The following is an 18,575-nucleotide window of genomic DNA, read 5'->3' as shown; positions in this document are numbered from 1 at the left end:
TCTTATAATGAATATGTCTGTATTCACCTATACCTTTTGTAAGACTCAATTTATATTTTTTACATGCTGGAAAAACTCATGCTTTATAATCTCATAATGGTTTCATCTGTAAAGCTTTCTGAAGGTTGGATATTGATGGAATGTGGTCTATTTTCAGTCAGACTATATTCTATGTGCTTTTGTGTTCGCACCTCGTATCAGATGGCATGTATAGGAAAAGCAATCTCAGTAGCCTACATTTGATGTTAGTTCAAGCTAAATATACTGCACAGAAATTTTCACATTATAATGCTGCAAATAAATGATTTGTCATAAAATATTTTTCACAAATATTTTCTTAGCAGTTTGTTGATCTACGTAAAGAAAAATGATAGTTAATTTGTTACAATATAGCTTAACAGGCAAAGTATTTGCAAATCTTTTAAAATATGTTGCCTATTTAAAAAATATATTGAGGAAATGTGAACACTGTGCAGGTACAATTAAATATTTATAGAGATTACTAAAATAAAATATTAATAAAATAATAATAAATTATAATAATAATAATAACACATTGACATGGCAGAAGTTTTTCCTCAAAGATATGAATTACTAGTCTAGATATATAGTAAACATGATAAATAATAATAGGAAAACATGGCTAAAAAATGTATTTAGCCAAGTTAATAAATGTGTCTGTAAATGTTTGTTTACTTAGTTTGCAGACCTTTAGGGATGTCCTAAATTGGAAAGAAAATAAAACATAAAATAATGTTTTTATTTTGTATGTCAAAAAGTCGGCTTAGACTATAATAGGCCTAATTCTAACTGGTTTTATGTAAAAGCAATAAGACATATCCTTATTTAGATTACACATTTAGATGTGTAGGCTAGACGTTATCCTTGAGAGTTCAAAAACAATTCTTTTAACGCATCTGAGCGATATGTTGGTGGGTTTTATTTTTCAGCCTCTCTTCAGTAATAAACTGACAACTTTCAAGCCCATTTAATTCCCAGACTCTAGAGCTGGTGCAGTTTACACGTGAGTCAGCGCGCGTGCGCGGTAGTCGCCACGCGCAGAGTGCGCGCGCGAGAATGTCAGCTCAGGCGAGCGCACACACATCATCATTCAGAGGTGCTGCGCGAGACCAAACACAACGCACTGCGCTCCGCAGATACTGGATTAACAAACCTGACTCTAAAAGAAGAACACAAGAAAGTTGGACAAAGTTATGGATGAAAGAATCCCGAGAATGCAGGGCAGACAGTTCCTGGATCACGCGGATTTCTTGGGGTAATTTTTATGTTCGGATGTTTTTTATTTTTTATTTTTTTTAATAAACGCAACTAATGTTACGTTTTTTAAATGTGTGAGGTTGATGAAGAAATTGATAGATTTGCATTTTTTAAAAAAATGAGGGTTTTCTTTTTTTAGGGTTGAATATTCGTCCCTCTACATGTGCAAATCCAAAAGAGGGGTGAAGAGAGAGGAAGGAAAGGTAAGCAAACTGTGACCCGTGATGGAAACGTGATGTCTGTCAAGTTCACGTCGGGTATCACTTTGTGTCGCGAGTCCCTAATAATCTGTGTGATAATTATTACTTTAAGAACTTTTTGCAATGGCTAATACTTTTTATTCGCAGGATGCGTATAAGTTACCACACAGACTGATCGAGAAAAAGAGGAGGGACCGAATAAATGAATGTATTGGGCAGCTGAAAGATTTATTACCGGAACATCTGAAACTTACGGTAAAGAATTTGGTTTGGTCTGTGTTTTGTAATTTTAAACCCATACAAGGAAAGCAAGAAAGTAGGGAAATCCGATAAATGTTCGTGTTGTCTTACAGACTCTAGGTCACTTGGAAAAGGCTGTAGTTCTTGAGTTAACGCTGAAGCATTTGAACGCGTTGACAGCTGTCACAGAGCAACAGCACCAGAAGATCATCGCTTTGCAGAACGGTAAATTACATAATGAGAAACCTACACCGTGCAATTGGAGAAACATCAATACCACATCGAGTAAAACAGTAAATGGAGATTAAAGTACAGCAATTAAAAAAAAGCTGCACATAGCTGCAGTTATGCATATACTTTTTATATCAATTATTCTTATCTATGTTGGGTTTTTATAGACCACTTTTTTGTTGCATGTGTTCTTGATTTATTAATAATCTATCTGTCTATCTATCTATCTATCTATCTATCTATCTATCTATCTATCTATCTATCTATCTATCTATCTACCAGTATGTCTGTATTTCTGTTTTTTTTATGACAGGAGTTTTGTCTCTCTTTTATGACAGGGGAGCGGTCGTTGAAGTCCTCCCTCCAGGCTGACTTAGACACGTTTCACTCAGGCTTTCAAGCATGTGCCAAAGAAGTCCTACAGTATCTGAACAAGGTGGAGAACTGGACGGCACGCGAGCAGATGTGCACGCGACTCATCAACCATTTACATAAAGTTTCCGCGCAGTTCCAGCCCGGCGCAGGGATCCTGCAGCGGCCGTTGCCAGGCGACGATGCTCCAGATCGGGACCCGCAGAGAGATACTCAAGCCAACTGTGTCCCTGTCATCCAGAGGACTCAGAACCTCGAGCTTAATGAGAACGACACGGACACCGACAGTGGATACGGAGGAGAGGCGGAGAAAGGTGATGGCAAATGCGAGAAAGTATGTGACATGGCCAAAAGAGTTAAGATCAAGCAGGAGTTTGGAGATGAACGTGTCACCAAAAAAGCCAAAATGAACTGGTCCGCGAATGGTGCGTCAGATTCCACCAATACCCGGCCGGATGTGGCGTTAATGAACTCTTTAATGGGAATGGCAGGTGTTGGTGGACAACAGACTCCCTTTTGCATGCCGTTTTACTTCATAAACCCATCTGCAGCTGCATCGTACATGCCTTTGTTTGATAAAAGTCATTTGGAGAAGTTGGTGTATCCAGCAGCAGCAGCAGCGGCGCTGACCACCCCGTTCCCGTGGCTTTACCCCGGGATTCCCACGCACGCCTCTGCTGCAGCCGCAGCCGCCGCTGCCATTGCTTTCCCCGGTGCGCCCGCAGATAAAACCTCTGGATTTAATGCAGCATCCTTAAAAGACGACGAGCCGCCATCTCCCGATGGTGACCTGTCCAACGAGGCCGACCTGGCCTCTCCTGTGTCTGGGGATCATCATGGCTCAGAGAGTGATGCCATTCATCAGCCCCAAAGAAATGAAAACGATGGTACATAAAGCTGATCTTTTGAGTGCACACTAGTTTGCTTGTAAAATTGCTATTTATCTGTTCATCTTAATTGAACTGTCATTGAGTATTTACTATAGTGTTTCTATGGATTTCCAAGCAAAGGCTGTTCATTTATTTGTTTTTTTGTTGTTTTTTTAGCATTATTATTATTATGAGGACTCAAAATTTCAAAGCATATTGGTTTACTTTTTTTTTTGTGGAGAGTGAGTGCCTTTTGCACTGATTCCTTGAGATATTTGAATGAAAATCCAATTGACAGCAACTTTTATGTCTCGCCTTTTAATGGCGTATTAGTATTGACCAGAAAATGTGTGAAATCTCAGAGTTTGCTCGTTTTTTTCCCGTTGTTGTAGTTGTCTTTTTTCATTTTTTACGAAGAATCTTAGTTTAGCGCAGTACATATTAACCTTCTTTAAGCTAACGAACGGCACTTATCCTAGCGGAATGTTCCATTCAAAGATTTGGAAGTCACATATTGGACTCTTGGATGTAATGTTTGATACTGACCTCAAGCAGGCTGGTGTGACTGCTGCAGTATTTGTCAGATATATAACTTTCTATTATAGTACAACTGGTTTTCGGTTGTATATTGCTCTTTTCAAAGTTCAGTGCTTGAAAGAGTTACCTACATACCTCAACATACCATAGTGTTTGGGCCAGGACTCATTTCTTAGAGATGCTCCTCTGGTAGGGGTGGTGACGAAACGTTTCGAGCGATTTTAATTGGACAAATGGAGTAAGCAACAATCTTCTGATGTAAAATTACAGCAGTCCCCAAATCTCTCTCTCCCTATCCTGAACAATTAGTCTGAATCTCTTTTGAAGGAAATCAACAGTCCAGATCAGAATGGCAGGACCAATCACCTGTCAGTCATCACTGAGAGTACTTTGCCAACAATCTGACATCATTGTCCTGTGTCACCTCTAGCAAAAATGTACAAGGTATAATAGCACCTTATGGAACTTTGATATTGAATGTTATCTGTGTTCTTTTGGTAGATATAAAAATTTGTACTGTATATATTCTGATAAAAGTAGTTATTTAATCCAGAGGTAAAGTGCACTTTTTCTTGCCTTCTCAGTTTCCTATAACACAATCCTCACTCTTCGTTTTTAAGCCAATGCCCTTTGAACTCAAACTATGATATGCTTTTCTTAAGGAAATCTTCTTAAATACAAGGCAAGTGTTGGAATATATGTATCTATAAATGTATGACATCATAATACTCTTGAGCTGGTATATTCCAACGTGTGAGCTGGCTCATTTTGGTCTGAGACAGCGGTTGAAATGTATGCAAGGTAAAACCTTTAAAGAGTGATTATATCAAGTGTTTAGCCTTGTTTAATGTTGTGGAGCACTGTAAAACAGGACATGAATAAACATGTAAACGGACCTTTTAGATTGGATAGATCTTAACAATCAGGAGATCATGGAAGTTTTCTTGAATGTGTTTATTTTTTAGACCTGGGTTTATGAATGCATAGGAACAGTGATGTACCAGCTACCATTTATTTCTGCATTGTAACACATTTCATGGGCCCTATAGTGTCATTTGCCTAAAAAGTGGCATGTGGATGTATATAGTTTGTGAATATGCTGTATGTTTAATGTTCATGTTGTAGAAAAAATCTATGGATTTTTTTAAACTAAACTGAGCGACTGCTGCACATTTCCTTAATGCTTTACACATTTGCTGTTTGAAATTATGCAGCTCAGTTGTCAAATAAACAAGCTCATGTGAACAAAATGCTATCACCCCCCTCATTTATTTCAGCACTCAAATGCACATGATCCTTATTCAGTACACTGTAAAACACTTAAACAGGCTGACAGAATCATTCAGACTTCATTACAGGTCAAAGTACGCATGTGACACTCGGTCAATTAGAGTGTTAATTTCAATATGAACCACCCAGAAACACCCAAATATCTACAGCTGACATGTAAACAGATTTTATGCATAGTGAACCATTAACAAAAGCTGCTAGGAAAAAGACAGTACAGTTAGTACTTCTAAGGAGTCATCCATATCATTTGGATCAACTCATGTTTCTAAAAAAGCATCCTGTGAGGAATTAATCCGTGGTAATTTATTATTTATTTACTGTCATGAATCAAAATGTCAATCAAATTAAGACTTGATAGGCCCAAAAAAAATGATACATTTAATGAGTTGTTTTTTTTTTTTTTGAAAATCAGCTGAGATGAGTGGAACACCAATTTTGGGGACATGAAAAGTGATAAGGGGGCATTTGGTTTTATATTGTAGCATTCAGTTATGCTGGGCAAGTTAAAGAACAATCTGTAAAGAAATTGGTAGATTCTGCTATCCGGACAGTCCCTTATCACATTCTCAAACCGCAGTTAGAACATAATCTAGGTCACACTGACATCTAGTGGTAAAACAGCGAAGTCACTTTTAGTTTCAAATACGGATGAATGAATGAGATGTAGGAATTGTGCTGTCCTTAGTAAGTAACAATAAGGGAAACGTTGAAAAATCACACAAGTAGCTATTCTCGGTCAAGCGTTTTAGTGAACTGCGCAAAAGACTTTATTATTCTACTCGATGAGAAGGGGAAAGCGACGACGAAAGTACTATTTTTCAGAAAAACATAATTTAAAAAGATAATTTTGTAGAAAAGGTTTATATTTTTGATGTGGCCAATAACCCAGAAGTGTGTTCTATCACTACCAGGTGGTATTTTGTACACATGTAGAAAGACTTAAGTATAATTTAACTTTGAGCAACGTTGCATATTGTTGCTTTCGACCCCGGTCAAAAGTAACACAACAATACAAGCTAGATTTTGAAATTAATAAATTCAAAACTAGCATAAAACATCTGGAGACACTGCAAATGCATATGTAGAAGTGTCAAAGCTAAGGTATGGCTAAAATTTAAATATGACTAAGGTAAAAATGATCATAACTGTGACACATGAAACGAGATACACAACACATCTGTTGCGCCCATTTTCCACTAGTGATGGGTCATGCGCAAAAGATGCGGCTCTGAGAGCCGATGCTTTGTAGTGAATCAGAAGCAGTGTTGCCAGATTGGAAATGTCCAAGTATCGTACCAGAAGTTCAAAATTGTCGTATTTGGAAGAAAATTATCGTACACGAGTCAAAAGAGTTATTTATCTATTCTAAACCAACAACATTTTGACACGACCTGCAAATTACCATAATAGATAACAAGGCTTATTGTTGGACGGAAGCAGTGAGACAAAATACTATCCTTTTATTTTCAGTAACTGTCTGCGACGCGGCGCATATTAAAACATATTAAAATGCTTTTTAAGACTTGCTTAGTCGTGTCCAGTGAAGAAGGAATTTATCTGTTGCTGCGTGGTGCAGTTAACTCCACATCCGAGCCGCTGTCATCGGAATCCTGCGTGTTGCCAGATGTTGAAGGGGTTCTTGCTGTCATGGACCGCAACAGTGCTCGTTGGCTTTAAAGCAGGGCACTCTCCTGCATTCTTAACACACCCTCAGGTGCACACGAACGCATTTAGAGTGTCTGTAATGAGCCGATTTCGTGTATGAGAAAAGAAGCCCTATGTCTGCAACTACCATCATTTAAATTTTCATAAAATTCTGAGATTATCGTACATTACGGGATTTTTTTCATTATTGATCGTACATCGTACAGAGGTAAAAATTATCGTACAAATACGATAATTATCGTACGTCTGGCAACACTGATCAGAAGAGCCGGCTCTCATCGAGGGAGAGCCGGCTCCCAGTTTTTTTCCCTTTCGCTGCTTACCTCAAGGCAGAACTTTGTTTTGATTGGTCAGCAATCGCATCGCGGCCAATCAGATGTGAATATATGGGATCATACCATTATGTAAAAACAGAGAGGGGGGTGAAGTGAAGGGGCACTCCACTGCAAGTTAACGAGTCGTAACAACGTTAATGGAGGGGAGACTCTATTGTGACAACATCGGTTCCTTCAGAGCACTCGCGTAGCTACGGGTGGGCCCACCTGTCAGTCAGGCCCATCCAGTCATTGGCCTCACAATGTAGCCTAACAATATTCAACAATAATGTATTTTTGACACGAACATTAGTAGGTTGCTCTGTTTCATTTTAGTTTAACATACTAAGCTAAACTTCAGTGTCCCTCTGTGAAATGTGCTCGTCGTTGGGGATGGGCTGTTCGCAATCTGACTGCGAAATGCCCTATGCGGGCATTTCATCATCACCATGACAACCAAACAAGAATCAAGAAACATTAAGATTTATTTTTATAGGTCAAGTATTGTGATAATCGCAACAGAAGGAGTAAATTATGTTGCAATTATCACAATACTTGACCTATAAAAATAAATCTTAATGTTGCTTGATTCTTGTTTGGTTGTCATGGTGATTATGAAACGCACGCGTCAGATTGCGAACAGCCCATCCCCCCTTCACAACGACGTGGTGCACATTTCACAGAGGGACACTGAAGTTTAGCTAAGTATGAAAAATGAAACAGAGCAACTTATTAAAGTTTCTTTTCCACTGGAAATCGGATAAAAACTAGTATCAGAGCAACAATGTTGACACATAGACTGAACTCTTTGTCCCTTCTCTCATTTGAGAGAGAATTGACTGAATCCTTGGACTATAACGAAGTCATTGCAGTGTTCAACTCAAAGCCCCGTCGTCTCCTGTTATAAGCGCATCAAAAGTAAGCCAATCTACGTTTACTATGTACACTAGTTGCCTAGTTAATGTTGTTAAATAACGTGGTTTATGTGGCCGCTGAGCCAGACCAAGCATTGTTTTTACACACTGTCCACTACTGTCCTGCTGATTTAATGATGGTGTTTTTTGCATCTGTCAGATGCGCGTGTGTGTGGTGTGGCCGCGCGCAGTGGAAATGCTTATCGTTATGTTCTTAACACTGCTTATGATGACATGATACATGCTTGTGCTCTCCTTAAACTGTGGTGTATTCAAGAAGCAGGTGTACTGTAGTTGTGTTGGCCTATTTTGATAACAGATGCATTTTAGGCTGTGCCCACCTGATTTTCTCTGGGCCCACCTACTTTGTGATTCCTGGCTACGCTACTGCTTCAGAGAGAATCTTCTCAAAAACAGGGCAGATAAACACAGAAAGAAGAAATAGGATAAGTCCATCAAAGCTGAGGCATCTGATTTTTTTTAAATGCCAATCTTCACTGAGGACATTAATAGCCTACTGTTTGCTTGAGTTTGGTTCTAGTTCTGTGGATTTATTTGCTGTTTTGTTGTTAATTTGTGCAATAAAATGTTTGATTAAAATATTAAACAAAAGAATGGTTTTGTAACAAAATAAATGCACAAAATTAGGCAATTATAAGGATTATCATAAAATCACTGCACATGAAAGGGTTTTCAGCACACAAACCATTCATTTTTGCAAAGTTTTGGTAAAACAAAGCCCTACAAAAAATCCTAAATTAAGAGCCATTCAGGAGTCGAAAGAGCCGACTCTTCTTTGGGAGCTGAGCCAAAAGAGCCGGCTCTCCGAAAAGAGCCGAACTTCCCATCACTATTTCCACCCCCTGCCTAACCCCTCCCCCACACGGGAAACGATTATGAAATCACGTGATATTTCCATAGACTGTATAAAAACCCACAGTCTATGATTAAATACATGATATTTCTCAGCCAAGTCGAGGGCTGAATGTGCTGTCATAGCTTGGAAGGCATGTAGTCTGAGAAAGTTGCTTTGTTACATTCGTCCCTGCTCTCCCTTACATTTGTTAAATGTATTTTTTTCAAAATATCTTAAAATGTATGTTAAAGATCTAAGTTTATGTCTGTTTCAGTGATGCGCGGGTTGATTCAAGATGAGCGGGTGCCTGCAGTCACCCGCGGTTACCCGCGGTTACAATTCATCCAAAAATATTTTTAATGATAGGCTATCCGGGTGGCGGACGGTCGGGTCAATTGAAATAAAAATGCCAATTAATTGTAATTAATTGTAATTTATATAGTACTAGACACATTTTTGAAATAGTACATAGGCCTACACTTTATTGGCTGAATAACTGGCATGAAGATGACGCACAAGCTCAGTCTGCACGTAGAGATGGAGGCGGTAAAGAAGACTGGGGATTAACGTTGCTGTTTTTGGTAAAACATGATTTTGACGACTTCATTAAGTTTTGTTTTATAGACAACTCTTTTTAAAAGATTTTCGTTTTGTATAAATTGTATCTTAATTTTGATCAATGTTTTATCAATCAGTTGCTCGTATTTAATAAATAAGAAGCAAATATATAGCCAGCAGACAATGTAATAAGGCGCCGGCAGGATCACTTGCATTGCATGTGAACTAAACTCAGCGTGTGCCTCACCGATTTGGGAAATATAGGATATAGCCTATATTACAGAAAGCTTGAAATGTCTTCTTCTTTTAAACGAAAATATTCAAACCAAAATAAATTGGCTACTCTCTGATGATGTAATCCATATGAAATGTGCATTTCTCTCTGGAGTTCATGGCGAGTCTGCATCGTCAACTTCATCTTTGCAGCAACACAGAAAACAACAGTTTATTACTAATCAATTAAATGACTCCTTGTATATTATTTTCGAACCAGCAGGCCATTCTGGGTTGAGCGAGACCCCACGGAATGAGCGAGCGGATCGGGATATTCAGAAATGCGCTCTCCGCTCACGAGCTCTGATCGGAACAAACCCGAGCCTCAGTGTCTGCTGACCTTGCAGAAACATACAAATAGACATAGCCAGACTAGACTATTTTAGTACAAATTATGAGCTTACTGACGATTTTTTATAATTCTTGACAAAATTATAATATATTAAGTTTTGTTGGTGTTGTTTTGTTTTTAGTTAGTTTTGCCTCCGTTCCTATGGCCCAATGACGCTACGATGAGCATTTACTGCTTTTTAAAAATGCGGGTCAGGAAGCGGGTAGGGTACAATATTTTATTTTTATTTTTCGCGGTCCGTGTTGCGGGCGGGTTGAAAACGTCGGTCGGGTGCGGGTTATTAATACATTGACCCGCGCATCACTGGTCTATTTGGATTTTATATTTATTATTTATCAATTTAATAATACACATATAAAATGGAAATAAATAAATCACTTTTAAATTGATAAACATTTACATTATTTTTATTTAATTAACGTTATAAAATATATAGGTGCATCTCAATAAATTAGAATGCCGTGGAAAAGTTCATTTATTTCAGTAATTCAACTCATATTGTGAAACTCAGTATTAAATAAATTCAGTGTTCACAGACTGAAGTAGTTTAAGTCTTTGGTTCTTTTAATCGGGATGATTTTGGCTCACATTTAACAAAAACCCACCAATATCTCAACAAATTAAAAACCTTCATAAGACCAACAAAAAACATTTTTAGCGAACTGTTGGCATTCTGGAAAGTACTGTATGCTAATTTACTGTACATGTACTCAGAACTTGGTAGGGGCTCCTTTTGCTTTAATTACGGCCTCAATTCGGTGTGGCATGGAGGTGATCAGTTTGTGGCACTGCTGAGGTGGTATTGAAGCCCAGGTTTCTTTGACAGTGGCCTTCAGCTCATCTGCATTTTTTTGGTTTCTTGTTTCTCATTTTCCTCTTGACAATACCACATAGATTCTCTCTGGGGTTCAGGTCTGGTGAGTTTGCTGGCCAGTCAAGAACACCAACCATGGTAATTTAACCAACTTTTGGTGCTTTTGGCAGTGTGGACAGGTGCCAAATCCTGCTGAAAAATGAAATCAGCATCTTCAAAAAGCTGGTCAGCAGAAGGAAGCATGAAGTGCTCCAAAATTTATTGGTAAATGGATGCAGTGACTTTGGTTTTCAAAAAAACACAATGGACAAACACCAGCAGATGACATTGCACCCCAAATCATCACAGACTGTGGAAACTTAGAACTGGACTTCAAGCAACTTGGTCTATGGGCATTTCCATCCTTCCTCCAGACTCCAGGACCTTGGTTTCCAAATGAAATACAAAACTTGCTCTCATCTGAAAAGAGGACTTTGGACCACTGGGCAACAGTCCTGTTTTTCTTCTTCTTAGCCCAAGTAAGACACCTCTGACGTTGTCTGTGGTTCAGGAGTGGCTTAACATACACCAGGAAAACACCAACTTTAGCCAGTTGTGTGGTGGCTCTTGATGCCTTGACCCCTGCCTCAGTCCATTCCTTGTGAAGTTCACTCAGATTCTTGAATCGTTTTTGCTTGACAATCCTCAAAAGGCTGCGGTTCTCTCTGTTGGTTGTGCATCTTTTTCTTCCACACTTTTTCCTTCCACTTAACTTTCTGTTAACATCCTTGGATACAGCACTCTGTGAACAGCCAGCTTCTTTGGCAATGAATGTTTGTGGCTTATCCTCCTTGTGAAGGGTGTCTACGATTGTCTTCTGGACAACTGTCTGATCAGCAGTCTTCCCCATGATTGTGTAGCCTAGTGAACCAAACTGAGAGTCCATTTTGAATGCTCAGGAAACCTCTGCAGGTGTTTTGAGTTGATTAGCTGATTGACATGTCACCATATTTTGATTTGTTGAGATAGTGAATTGGTGGGTTTTTGTTAAATGTGAGCCAAAATCATCACGATTAAAAGAACCAAAGACTTAAACTACTTCAGTCTGTGTGCAATTAATTTATTTAATACACACATTTCACAATTTGAGTTGAATTACTGAAATAAATGAACTTTTCCACAACATTCTAATTTATTGAGATGCACCTAGTTTTTAACTGTGTAAATAATGTTTTTAAATGTAGTTAAACGAAACAATCAAAAAGAAATATAACAAATAATTTAAGCTGTACATTTTAAAGGCAATTTAGAAACTAAATAAATATTAAATTACATCAAATAAACAAGGTCTATTAATTTGTCCATCAAAAAGTGATTCAAATTACTAAACTGATAATTTATTCCTTTTTTTTAAGTGTCTCCCCTAGTCCTCCGTAGTTTTAACCTATGCAATATGTATGTAAATTGTACAACTAAATGTAAGGTTAAGTTAATTAAAATGATCAGGACCAGAGTCAACCAAGTCAGCACCATTTCATTCCAACTGGATCTTTAAGAGAAATATAAATATTTTAGTTGTGTTTAGCCATGCGTATTAATATATTTATACAGGTCTATACTGAGATATTTAATTTGCTCCTTTATGTGTGTGTGCGTGTCTTTATATACTACATATATGCAAAATTTCGATTCAATTAAAAATAAGATTAATTTGATTTATTTACATTTATTACATACACAAAGTAATTAGATTAATTACCAATAATCTAATAACCATTTCCTCATTATTCAACCACTGATTGCGCAGAAACCCGCGCAGCCTTGACGTCCTTCAAAGCATCATCACATGACTATGAGCCAAAGTTGCTCAGCAGCAGTATCGCGTCAGCTGACTGCAGCCGTTTGTCCTAACGTTACATATCAGATCACACAACAACACACCGATACTACTCCTCAGATGCGTTAACACGTCCCGAAGTCTCGCCAACATGAGAATCGCCTGCCTGCTGCTAGCTGCTGCCTTTTTCTGGACGTCCGACGCGATTGTACGGTAAGGTCGAACAAACAAACATAAAAATAACAACAACGGCAACACAATCCGATCATTATAGCTAAACCAAACAGTGAGATCTTTCTTGCCCTTTCACGTGGGTTATATATTGTAGTCTGGACTGTTTTAATATACATTTATCCAGCAATTTAAACAGAATAGTTGTCTTTTAAAGCGTGGTGGGTTTTCTACCGTTATATACTGTATTTATAAACGTATAAAAAGCGCTGTCTAGGTAGGCAGCTTCGCAGGTTTTGAGACACAGTCCTTGTGTGGACGATTATAAACACCCTGAGGTTATGTAGTTCTCCCACTAGAAAAAGAGACATGCTTTGTGACTCAGCAGAAACTAAGAGCTGTTTATAGATCAGTACGAAGGGCCCTTTAAAATTCAGCCTTTAGAAATCCAGTTTAGTGCACTTAAGCTGATTGATCTCATCCCAGCTGGCTCAAAAACACGTGGATAGTATCTTCATTAATGACTTGATTTTAGTCCTTATGGTGGAAGCCTTTTGTTTCTTTCTTGCTTTTGTTTTGAATGTTAGAAACTGACCTGATTTGTCTGTCTTGAAGTTGACACACATACTGAGTTTGACTCCCCACCACCCTATCAAAGTCCAAAACAGCTGATTTTACAGCATCAAATATTTTCATATACATGCAATGAGTGCGCAATTAAATCAAGTAATTTTTTGGAATTTTAAGTGTGAACTCACTACTCACACTATTTATACTACAAAACGTCATGGAATAGTACATAAGTACGCGATTTGGTACTCCCTTTTTGAATGAGAACGTTTGTAGTTTGCTGCAGGAGCTTTGATTATGCCTGTAAGATAACTGAACTCAACTTCATTGATGTTTCTGTTTTTCCCTCCAGGATTCCTCTACAGAAGTTTCGCTCCATCAGACGGACACTGAGTGACTCTGGCAGAGATGTAGAGGAGCTTGTGGCCAGTTCTGCATCCTTGAAATACAACCTGGGCTTCCCAGCAAGTAATGGTCCTACTCCAGAAACCCTGAAGAACTACCTCGATGTGAGTACTGCTTGTAAATGTCATTTCCTGTGTAGGGTGGCCGTGGTTTGTAATCCACATTGATCTTGCACACTCAATTACAGTAAATGGCCCCTAATCATTTACCAAACATCACTGGTTGGCCAGTTTATACTTTTTCTCAGGTGATCTCTAATTTGGGCATGCTGTCATGTGCTATCAGAGCATTTGCTGTCAGAGGCATGTAAATGTCTGTGCTCTTTTAGACCGCAGAGGTTACACAAAGCTGTGTACAACCAGGAAGTTGCAAAAGTGAGGACAAGCAGTTGTTATAGTTTAACCTACAAATCCTTTTGCTTAATCATGTCATGTGATTAATAAATTCCACTATGTCGGCAAGTTGAAATGTGACTGACAATAGTTGTTATTCAGCGAAAAATTTTGCCTGTCTGTTTCCAGTCATAAGCATGATGGTATTTGTGGTTGTGTCAGACAGCTGGTCATGAGATTGTTTGTCATGCTTCTGAAACAAAGCCTCTATCAAAGCAGGCCACAACAATCCTCTTTGGCAATAAGCACTAAGCAGCTGATATTATTGCTGATCGTAGTTTTGTAACCAAGCTTTGGTAATTGATGTAAATTCTTTGGGCTGAGAGATCTAATTTATTTTTGCATGATCTACATGTTGATTCAAGTAAAGGATTTGTCTTGTTTTCTTTCAATCTTTTAAAGTCAATTAATTTGACAAAATGTTACATTTGTTGCCATTAGTTTGTTTTCTTAAAGGTACATTGGAATATCAGTAACTTTGTAAAAGAGTTCACAGCGAAATTTGTGGACATAAGATTTAATTTTTTTTCTGAAGACCTATTAATTCTAAGCTTGTGAGGAAAAGTTTTAGACGGTCTGTTATGGCGCTGAATTTTGAATGATTGGAGGGCTTTTGTTTTTCAGGCTCAGTACTATGGAGAGATCGGTCTTGGCACTCCTGTCCAGACCTTCACTGTGGTGTTTGACACGGGATCCTCCAACCTGTGGGTGCCCTCGATCCACTGTTCCCTGACTGACATTGCCTGCTGTAAGTCCACCGAGAGCCTAGGCATTTTAAGATCTTAAAACTCTGTACACACTCGATTTTATTTTGAGGTATGGTATTTATATGAAGTTAATCATGGTCTAGTGCCAATAAAAAATACAAAAACAAGAAATTTTGGTCATTTTATCAATTCATTTATCAAACCATGATCACCTTCGTGAAAATTCCTCAAAATGATTTCTTCATAAAACAAGATGACGAAAGGCCAAATGTTGCTCAATTGTGTTAGTGGCGTGTTTGATGGTAGCATGTTTGTTCCTGTTATCTGAACATGTCAGTGATTGTATCTCACCCTTTCAGACTAGTTAGATGCATTTAACTCTTGCAAATAAAGTGCCTACACTTAATATATAATTAAAAATATTTAAATATTACATTTAGATTTAAAACATTACATTCAGTGCTGTTCTTCTACTAGAGAATAAAGGGCCTGGCATGTAAACTAAGGTTAATAACTGATCTCTGTGAATGTTACATAAAGTAGTTATATCAGCATGATGCATACTTTTAATTTATTTTCTATTATAATATCTTTAAACCCTGTAGTGCTTCATCACAAGTACAATGGGGGCAAGTCAAGCACCTATGTGAAGAACGGGACTGAATTTGCCATACAGTATGGTTCTGGAAGCTTGTCTGGTTATCTCAGCCAGGACACATGCACGGTAAGAAGCAACAAGTTTATTTTTTGTTTGATTTTATCACCTCAAATGGGGACAGAAACTGATCTGTTACTTCTCTGTTAGATTGGGGATATTGTGGTTGAGAAGCAGATATTTGGAGAAGCTATCAAACAGCCAGGAGTGGCCTTCATCGCAGCCAAGTTTGATGGTATTCTCGGAATGGCTTATCCTCGCATCTCTGTGGATGGGGTTCCTCCTGTTTTTGACATGATGATGAGCCAGAAGAAAGTGGAGAAAAATATTTTCTCTTTCTATCTGAACAGGTACATTATTATTTAAGTCATCTTCATCTGTCTCTGGATTTTATGAAATCCACAATTACACAATGGTCTATCAAAATCATGCATTATATGCAGTTGTAACATTCAGGCCAGATTGTTGTGGATGACCCAGTTTTTATTTTTCCCACAGAAACCCGGACACTCAACCTGGTGGTGAGTTGCTCCTTGGAGGCACAGACCCTAAATATTACACTGGAGACTTTAACTACGTGGCCATCAGCAGACAGGCCTATTGGCAGATTCACATGGATGGGTGAGAGATTTTTCTGTACTTGTACTGTGTAATGCAGTGTTCATCTTATTTATGCAAATATATGTTTAGAAATCAAAGCTAGGAAATGGAGTTAATTTTAGGCAAGAAAGTATCTAATTTCAAGTAATTATTTGCTGTTTCAGCTTTTCTATTATGCAGTACTATTTTACTCAAATGCATTAAAGTGAAAACCGTTTTTTTATTATATAATATTTGCAATATACAATATTCTCTATTTAGTTCATAGTTAACATGAAAGCTGCACTTGTTTTTAAAATACTAACTTGTAAGATATAACGGCTTGTAAAGGCAATGTTTTTTTTTTTCACACAAAAATTGCATTACCTTTGAAACCCTGTTTATGTTCATTCAATCAAAAAAATGGAAGGCATGTATGCATATGTAATATGTTGTGAAATATGCTGGTCCGTCACGTGAGAGGCTTACCGCTGAACCACCCATGCAGGAGATCCCTGTAACAATAATCTAGTGTTGACAGTGCTCTGTGTTTGTTTATGTGTGTGTGTAGCATGAGCATCGGCAGTGAGTTGACTCTGTGTAAAGGAGGATGTGAAGCCATTGTGGACACTGGAACATCTCTGATCACCGGCCCAGCTGCTGAAGTCAAAGCCCTGCAGAAGGCTATTGGTGCAATCCCTCTGATCCAGGGAGAGGTACTGCAACTTTAAATCTTTGTATAATTCTCGTCACCGAAGCCTTGTGACCTAAATAGATCTCTAATAATGTGAAATTCAAAATAAATATTGTATAATTTCTTTAAATTGAATACAAATCTACAGTACCATTTACTGTAAAAGTTTTTTAAATGTAAATATAGTAAGGACAAAAGTACTGTGAAATATTATTACATTTTAAAATGACTCTCTTCTATTTTAATATTCTTGTGATGACAAAGATTAATGAAAAAAATATTTATTTTTTCATTACAGTGATACATTTTTAGATAAAAAAATAGAATGTTCAAAAGAGTAGCATTTATTATTTTTAAAGATCTTTTGTAACATTTTAAATTCTCTTTTACTCCCATTGTGCAATGCAGCCTTTCGGAATGAAATGTTTTTTTTTTTTTTATCCTACTGGCCTTAAAATAAACTCTTTATTTATTTATTTATTACAAGACTGGTCAACAAAATATGCTTTTTTGGCGTGTCGTTATTAATGGCAACTCATTTATTGAAACGTATAATGTTTTGATCATGATGATGTTTTCTCTGTAGTATATGGTGGACTGTAAGAAAGTGCCCACACTCCCCACCATCTCATTCGTCCTGGGTGGAAAGACTTACTCACTGACTGGAGAACAGTACATACTCAAGGTCAGTCTTAGAATTTGCTGTTGCTTTGATGCAACACTTTGCATCAGTGGAGCTGTGAAATCGAGGTGTTGTTCGTGAAAAGGTCATGCATGAGTCAGAATATTAAAAAAAAAATGTATCTGGAGTTTTGTTTTCTTGTAAACCACATGCAGCTAGCCAGTATTGGGAAAGCAAAACACTAAAGGGATTTTTGCTAATCACAACCACGTTCTAAACATGGTATCTCTCTTTTTTGTTTGTATGTGTTTACAGGAAAGCCAGGGAGGAAAGGATATCTGTCTGAGTGGATTCATGGGCCTGGATATCCCACCCCCTGCTGGACCCCTGTGGATTCTGGGTGATGTGTTCATTGGGCAGTACTATACAGTGTTTGATCGGGAGAACAACCGAGTGGGCTTTGCTAAGTCAGTATAAGCCAAACTGTACACCTTAACACTTAAGATGTGTCATGAGAGTAATAAGAAATCTAGAAACATCATCTCTACTTAAAAAAAAAATGGTATGATTGTTGTTTGCACTGCTTTTAGCTTTCAAATGTTTTCGTTTTAAAGAACCATGTGGAGATGAAATGATTCAGGGAAAAGTCAAATAGATGACAAGTTACACTCATTTGCTTTTTAGCAGAGGCTTATTTGAATATGTGATTTGTAACAAGGTTTTAACATTTATTTTATAATTGTCATGTCATTGATTTTAGACACTACCTGTTTTAAGATTTTTATTGTTGAAAATGACCTTCCAATGTGTGAACAAATCAAAAATGGATAATATGGACAATAAAGATTTTAAACCCACCTATGTTGTCAAACCTGTTTTTTTTTAAAGGGATGCATGATATATTGGTACTTCATCAGATATTATTAGGTAATAGAGCTTTAACTGTTTTTTCAGCCAGAAGTTTAATATCAATGCTTATATTACTGCATATTTTGAAATTCTCATTTCATATCTCATTCTCATTTCTGGGCCGATGTTTAATTAGTTTTGAAGGGAGTTCGGTGCACCTATGGGAAAAGGTAGGGAAATTTTTCTACTTTGACTATGACTGTTTATAGTACGGTTATTTATTTATTTTATTCATCGATCTGGATTTACAATGCTTTCCTGGAGACGCAGGCTCAAACTTTATAAACTGTTA

The 18,575-nt window shown here is 37.6% G+C and overlaps 2 protein-coding genes across 2 annotated transcripts; both read left to right on the top strand.

The window, feature by feature from the left end:
- Nucleotides 1–1,089: 1,089 nt before the first annotated feature.
- bhlhe41 (basic helix-loop-helix family, member e41) lies at nucleotides 1,090–4,977 on the top strand. The gene is made up of 5 exons (XM_059506655.1): nucleotides 1,090–1,276; nucleotides 1,418–1,481; nucleotides 1,626–1,733; nucleotides 1,832–1,943; nucleotides 2,288–4,977. The coding sequence occupies exons 1-5, from the start codon at nucleotides 1,215–1,217 to the stop codon at nucleotides 3,214–3,216; spliced, it is 1,275 nt and encodes a 424-aa protein (XP_059362638.1). The 5' UTR covers nucleotides 1,090–1,214; the 3' UTR covers nucleotides 3,217–4,977.
- Nucleotides 4,978–12,607: 7,630 nt separating this feature from the next.
- Nucleotides 12,608–18,231, top strand: ctsd (cathepsin D). Its single transcript, XM_059506654.1, has 9 exons — nucleotides 12,608–12,792; nucleotides 13,673–13,829; nucleotides 14,742–14,865; nucleotides 15,430–15,548; nucleotides 15,630–15,829; nucleotides 15,978–16,100; nucleotides 16,630–16,774; nucleotides 17,339–17,437; nucleotides 17,690–18,231. The coding sequence occupies exons 1-9, from the start codon at nucleotides 12,731–12,733 to the stop codon at nucleotides 17,849–17,851; spliced, it is 1,191 nt and encodes a 396-aa protein (XP_059362637.1). The 5' UTR covers nucleotides 12,608–12,730; the 3' UTR covers nucleotides 17,852–18,231.
- The last annotated feature ends 344 nt before the right edge of the window (nucleotides 18,232–18,575 follow it).

This window comes from Carassius carassius, chromosome 23, assembly GCF_963082965.1.
Source record: "Carassius carassius chromosome 23, fCarCar2.1, whole genome shotgun sequence".
NCBI lineage: Eukaryota > Metazoa > Chordata > Actinopteri > Cypriniformes > Cyprinidae > Carassius > Carassius carassius.
The sequence above is the reverse complement of the archived record's forward strand: the minus strand, read 5'-3'. Positions and strand labels throughout refer to the sequence as shown.

Coding starts and splice junctions, on each gene's coding strand:
- ctsd (XM_059506654.1), top strand. CDS start 12,731: ATGAGAATCGCCTGCCTGCTGCTAGCTGCTGCCTTTTTCTGGACGTCC. Junction 15,830..15,977: donor TTCTCTTTCTATCTGAACAG/GTACATTATTAT, acceptor TTTTTCCCACAG/AAACCCGGACACTCAACCTG. Junction 16,101..16,629: donor TGGCAGATTCACATGGATGG/GTGAGAGATTTT, acceptor GTGTGTGTGTAG/CATGAGCATCGGCAGTGAGT.
- bhlhe41 (XM_059506655.1), top strand. CDS start 1,215: ATGGATGAAAGAATCCCGAGAATGCAGGGCAGACAGTTCCTGGATCAC. Junction 1,482..1,625: donor TGAAGAGAGAGGAAGGAAAG/GTAAGCAAACTG, acceptor TTTTATTCGCAG/GATGCGTATAAGTTACCACA. Junction 1,944..2,287: donor GATCATCGCTTTGCAGAACG/GTAAATTACATA, acceptor CTTTTATGACAG/GGGAGCGGTCGTTGAAGTCC.